At 32.4% G+C, this 6,339-nt stretch overlaps 1 protein-coding gene across 1 annotated transcript; it reads left to right on the top strand.

Moving 5' to 3' along the window:
* The first annotated feature begins 197 nt into the window (after nt 1-197).
* On the top strand, nt 198-5,914 carry LOC117317708. The gene is made up of 4 exons (XM_033872593.1): nt 198-302; nt 2,574-2,650; nt 3,340-3,555; nt 5,349-5,914. The coding sequence occupies exons 2-4, from the start codon at nt 2,584-2,586 to the stop codon at nt 5,495-5,497; spliced, it is 432 nt and encodes a 143-aa protein (XP_033728484.1). The 5' UTR covers nt 198-302; nt 2,574-2,583; the 3' UTR covers nt 5,498-5,914.
* Nucleotides 5,915-6,339: the final 425 nt, after the last annotated feature.

Here is a 6,339-nt window from a genome sequence, read left to right on the forward strand (position 1 = left end):
TGCAAAACGTGATTATTGTATGCACCAACGGCATATTGGTATTCCCTTGTCAATTGTAAAAGTCATATGATCATAAATTTACTCCAGCGGGTTGCGTGACAGGCAGACAGGCAAACCGCTTAGTGAATGATGTAGACTTCTAATTATAGCTTATTTTCTTCTTTAATTACAAATTATCATAAAGACTTATTACCATAGGATCATCATTTTACATACATCTCCTATCGGTATATATAACACGTGTCAATCCGCGAAGCTATGTAGACAGTCGAAGCCATTTCCTTCGGATACCGTTCACCAAGGTGTGTATCATGCATTTCTTAGTTGTTATAACTCGTGTTAAAAAGATTAACATATGTTCTGTGAATTATCGTATGGAAACATTTAAGAGGCTAGGAAAATATATTTTCATTTGCATTCCTTTTTTATTTACTTAGTTGATTAACTTAGTATATACAACTGTATCATATGGACTGTTCGTGATTTGGTGCTTTCAAATCATTTCGTGGGTACAAACTTACGTGGTTACTCATACAACAATTATATAACAATTAACAAACAACAATATTCGTTGTTTTTATATTCGCGGTTCCATAGTAAACAAAAAAAGCAAAAAAAAATGCGTTCACACAACAAACGTTTATACATCATTGCATTAAGCTATAATCACTCTTTTACCTGTAAAGCGAATTTATAAATAATAGTTTAAGTGTTAATATTTTCAGTAATCTAATTCAACATCGCTGCCCGTTTCTTTCTTCTCTATTCCTACATTTACAACCAGTGTGTCACCCTTCAATTTATATAAATGGTGGTGCTGTACAGAATATACACACGTTTATACTAATGATTATATTTATTGAAGTACGGGGCTTTAAAAACTTCCAATCTAGATTTTTGTATTTATGTTTAGCTATTTTGCGTCCTCTTCCATTATATCAGAATTGTCAATACTTAAGGCCCTAAGCATCACTTACGAGTCCTAGAAAGACGAAACATAATTGTTTAATGATATCAATTTTTTTTCAAAATGTGTCGACATCTTTTGTACATTGGAGATATTATATAATGCTTTAATACATAAATGTAGATTGGCCATATTGATAATGAAATCCTGTCAGATTAAAAAAAATCGTATACCAACTGTAAGAGTCAGTAGAAATACAGTCACTAACATATATGTATGTGTCTGTTGGTTAGAGACGAACTGAGTAATTCATGTTCTAATGGGGTTGTTATTAACGTTTTAGACTGCTTATTTCCTAGATGAAACTTTTATCCTGAATTAATAAGGAAACTGAACTGATTTTTAATCCTTTTAACACGAGGTTGAACGTTCTGTGTTTTACATACCTGTTTGTATATTATGTATGATTGTGGATATATGTAGCTTACAACCTGCAATAGATACATGTATAAACATCACAATATCTTATAAACGTCTCTTGTGTTACATTAGTATTAAACTTATATTACAGTCGAACCTGGGTATCTCGAAATGAATAGGAATACGCAGTAGCATAATGCCCAACTCACTTAAGCATTGATGTCATTTTTTTTTAGTTTCATCGGGGTATGAAACAAATTTTGTTTGCAAACTGTAGAAGTTTGCAAACAAAATTTGTTTCATACCCCGATGAAACTAAAAAACAATTGACATCAACGCTTTTAATTAATTTTTGAAAATGATTTTCTAATTTAAAACATGTTTTATGTACAATTTTACTGGTTTTAAATGGGATTCTTTTTCTCAAATCAATACGCAACGTCAATTGTCGTGTTGTGACGTCACATTTTCGCGTCATTCTCGGATTTTTTTTCATAGAAGAATGAAAAGAATTTTTCGACCAATCGCATTTGAGTATTTACCATGAAAACAAAGAAAAATTAATTATTGCTGTATGAATATCATGCATACAATGTACATGTCACTGTCGATACGTTTGGCTTGTTCTCCGCGACAACAAAAAAAAAATAAAATTCGACAGATTTGGTTGAAAACGAGATTCTATGACGACATGCTGATTTCATTCTGAAATATCCTTATGTGATATGTAACTTGACTTGAGATATGTCTTTTAAGATTATCATCAAGTTCCTTTAGGGATATATTTTGTTTCCACGTGTGATATGGTGTTAGAACTATTACCTGCGTGTTGATATAGATCTACCTGGAAGTTCTATTGTCGACACTTTGATCTCATTTAAAATGACATTTCTTGGCTTTGACCTAGATTTGCAGCGCGTTTGGCGTTGAAGGTAGTTAGGTCGCTGGCACAACTCATTCTCCTTTCTTAAAAATATGAATGTTAGTCTATTTTGCATGCGCTTAATAATTGTTTCCACAATTTTCTACATTTTAACATGTTTATTATTCAAACACGTCATGATATTGAATGTCCATCGCTAGTTCAAATACGGACTTTGTTGTAGCGTATGAATATAAATAAATTATATCCGCTAAATGTTTAGAAAAATATCTAATTATTGGTTAAAGAAATGTTGTTGGAAATATAATGACTTGATGGTTTTCGACTTCCAATCAATTAATATGTACAATCTTTTTGTTACAGTCCATAGGACATGTATTGCAGCATGAATTCCATCCTCTGCGCATGCGTACTGTGGATTTGTGTGATGGTTTCTGCTGGTAAGGATATATTAAGAAAGCAACAAATACTATTATAAATGACGGTTATCTGACAGATTATGTCCATCAGGATTACTTATTGATATAGCTAAATGTACCAAGCTGTTAAACCTGTCTGTGTGTATACTATATAAGGAACAGATATAGACATATGCAAATATCAACGAAACTCAATGACTTCACATATTAGCATATTCTACAATAATCCATTTTCATTGACGTATAGCTTGAGTCACCATGTTAATATAAGTTCGTGTGATATGATTGATATCAGATATATCGAAACTGACAACTAATCACTTTTGGATATGTTTCTCTCATAGGTTACAGACACGTGTATATATAGCTTCATTGTGGGAAACCGTTAAACACTAGAATAGAAACAGAAGAAGAATTTCAGTAGGAAAAAAACAAGACCACTGATAAATATATTTCGCTCACAAATCGTTAAAGATTTTTTTTTACATTTGACTGGGAAACACATGACTTTAATTTTAAAATGTTATTTACAGCCCTACTAACTGTATTGAATATTGAATTCCAGTTCTATTGTTAAATTGCAATGTCCATTGATCACATATCAATATAGAACATGCTGATCCTGCCGGAACACCTTGTCGTATTCATGTCTGTAGTGTTCGCTAATTAAAACTTTGTTCTGTTAATGATTTTACTCCTATTTTTTACAGCAGGGAAAACTAAACGAAATATGTACGGGGATTGTGTTAGAGTGTGCCATCCACATAATCCCACATGGATCAAGAAAATGTTCCGGTATTGCGTTACTGAAAATGAATGTACGTATTGCAAGTATTACAGCTGTCCTGAGCTTCAGCAATGCAAGAAGAGACGGTTAATTATCCCTCCAGTACCGACACTAGACAGAAACTGCATGTCTTGCCCAGGTATGATTTGATTGTACACTAATTGTCCAGTATGTTTACAGCCTACAACTCATTTCTATCTTAGCCCTAAAGGCTTTAAAACGTACAAACATATAGCTTCTAGGGGCATATGTGTGTTTATCGAGGTATGCAAAGACAGAAAAGAATAAAGAGAAAAAAAGAAACAGTAGACATATAAACATTAACATAACTGATGCAACGGGTTTCTCCAATGTCTATTTAGTAGACAAAAACGAAAATACTAACTCTAGTCAATAGCTCGCTGAAGTTAGCACTGAATCAGTTAATTTAACACGTGTAAACAAGGGTTTTAGAAGATTTGATATTGCAGCTCTAATCATTGGAAGTAATTCTTAGTTCCTAGTTTATAGCCAAATTCGGAAAAGCACACAGTCATGTAAGTGACATAACAGTAAAACGCATTAGTCGGCGGATGTCTGTACAAGACAGTTGAAATTAATTAAAGTCCATACATAACACCGATGAAATCTGATTACACAACACCTGGAGTATACACTGGTCGCGAAAACAGTGATAAAAATTACTATATAAGCCCGGCGTTAAATTCCAGAGAAAAGCTTGATGAGATAAATCCTTTGAAAGTTTGTCTCAAACCACATGAACTTGATGGAATTAGCAGCAAGTTTCACTGCATTGATTATACATTTAGATTCCTACGTTTGTATTTTTTGTGACCTCTTCACATGCAGCACAGTTATATGCACGAGCCGAATATAATAAGTCGTGCACTTGCAGATAGCCTTATGAATATTCATGCTCTATTCTCCATCTATTTAACGCATAACTATCTTCGCGACATTTTTTATCCTTGACTATGAAACGAAGCAACAGTTAACTTCATGATAAGACTTTGCTTTGTTACCAAATATTGAGACACGGGGGTTGTCTTCTTAATTTTTTTTTATCTTGACATTTTTATGTCTTACATTCGTTCATGCGCATGACCTGTAATTATGGTTATAAACATTATCATAACAATTAACAATTAATTATGGTCTGATGAAATCCAGATGTTCCTCTTTTGCCCTGATTTGTTCGCTGAACATCAAATACGATCCAAAAGAATTCATATTTTAAGCATAATTCAGTTACTATTAATATATTTAACGTTCAATTTGAAATATTTTGAAGTTCTTTTATGATGCAACTAACATATTGACCTACTACTTTTTAATACTCTTTCAGTTATTTTATTTCTCTATCACTTTAATGGCAGTATCATCAAGTCAGTTGCTTGGCCCTTTGCAGTATGTTTATATTGTTAATTTCGAATGATTTCTGTAAAAGTGGAAATTCACACGAGGGGGAAATTTCCCCTAATTACGCGAGTCCTTTTGAACTTGAAAATTTCCCCTATGCGTATTATTGTTATATCAATTTGCGTAATCTCGAACTACAAACAAAGGTGGTTCGATCGCGAAAATTACCTCCACGTGTATAGTTCACATATCTAAATCACGAAATTAACCGCCGCGAAAATAACCACGTTAACAGTATTTAAGAATAAACATTTTTACCTCACAGACCATCGTTGTGTATGATGCGAATATATCCTTTTTCCCGGTGTAACGGCTCTGTAACATAAAATCTCAATACATGTACTTTAATAAGATATTAAACTAATTTTTTTTTTTTTAAATAAACATATGCTTCTGAGTTATTGCGTTTAACAAAATCGATATACCTCTGTGATTATATTCAGATAATTTTCTAACCACATAGCTTCCACTAAATTACAGCTAATCATTATGTATTTTATATGTCTTTAACAGGTACTTGTGTGTATGGCGGCAAACTATACAAGCGGACAGATAGATTCAAGGCAGCTGACGATATCAATGAATGTCAGTGTAAAAACTTCGGGAGGGTGCATTGTTCCAGAAAAAAGAAACCCTCATTGAGAAAGTATTGTGGCATATAAAACTAATTTTTACGGTGTAATTTATAAGGTGTAATTGATACGATGTAATTCATACTAATTTATATATGAATAAAATAAGTGAGAGAATGTGATATCGGGGGGAACAGGCGATGTTTGTCTCTTTTATTCGTTAGCCTGTTATGCAATTGTAAACAAACTGCAATTGAATGGTTCGTGGTGTTGTGCATCTGTCGGACACATCAGTTTTCGATATATTTATTGAATCATAGCTGTATTTTAAGTTACTATATGTGTTGTTAATTCACCGTCAATCAAACATATATATTGTTATATTGATCTAATGATAAAAACTATTGTGAAAAAGTTCCACAAAACGATTTCTTTACAATGCCAGGGGCGAGCCCTATATTAATATTGTCTCGCCATGCATGTTTTAATAAAACAACTACCACTGATGTCGCTGTTTTTGTCACTTTTAATGACCAAACTATTGTTTTTAAATGCCTTTTTAACGACTTTATTCATTTAGTAACCATAAAATTTGTTGTTGAAATATCAAAATAAAAATAACAAAGTCACAGGAAACTTTTATTGCTTGATATTTATGAGTAATGAACATACATATATGTTGGTATTAAATCGTAAATCTGAAGATTAATTTGAATTATAAGGATAAATTATGACACAAATATGCATATGATTTTAATACTGTCTTCTTTATTAAACTTCCTTACTCGGTAGATACTTAAAATGTCATCTGTATTTCTTTTTGCCTGTCACTCCAATTTTTCATGATTACACATTTCCTCGGTATTTCTTGTGTCGTGTTTAAAAAGGACGATCATAAGGTTTTAGTCTTAATTCAAAATCTCCTGTCTTCA

The sequence above is a fragment of the Pecten maximus genome, chromosome 19, assembly GCF_902652985.1.
Source record: "Pecten maximus chromosome 19, xPecMax1.1, whole genome shotgun sequence".
In the NCBI taxonomy this organism is placed as follows: domain Eukaryota; kingdom Metazoa; phylum Mollusca; class Bivalvia; order Pectinida; family Pectinidae; genus Pecten; species Pecten maximus.

Excerpts from the sequence above, each read along its gene's own strand:
- LOC117317708 (XM_033872593.1), top strand. The coding sequence starts at position 2,584 with ATGTATTGCAGCATGAATTCCATCCTCTGCGCATGCGTACTGTGGATT. Across the intron at positions 2,651-3,339 it reads TTGTGTGATGGTTTCTGCTG|CAGGGAAAACTAAACGAAAT; the intron begins GTAAGGATATAT and ends TATTTTTTACAG. Across the intron at positions 3,556-5,348 it reads AAACTGCATGTCTTGCCCAG|GTACTTGTGTGTATGGCGGC; the intron begins GTATGATTTGAT and ends TGTCTTTAACAG.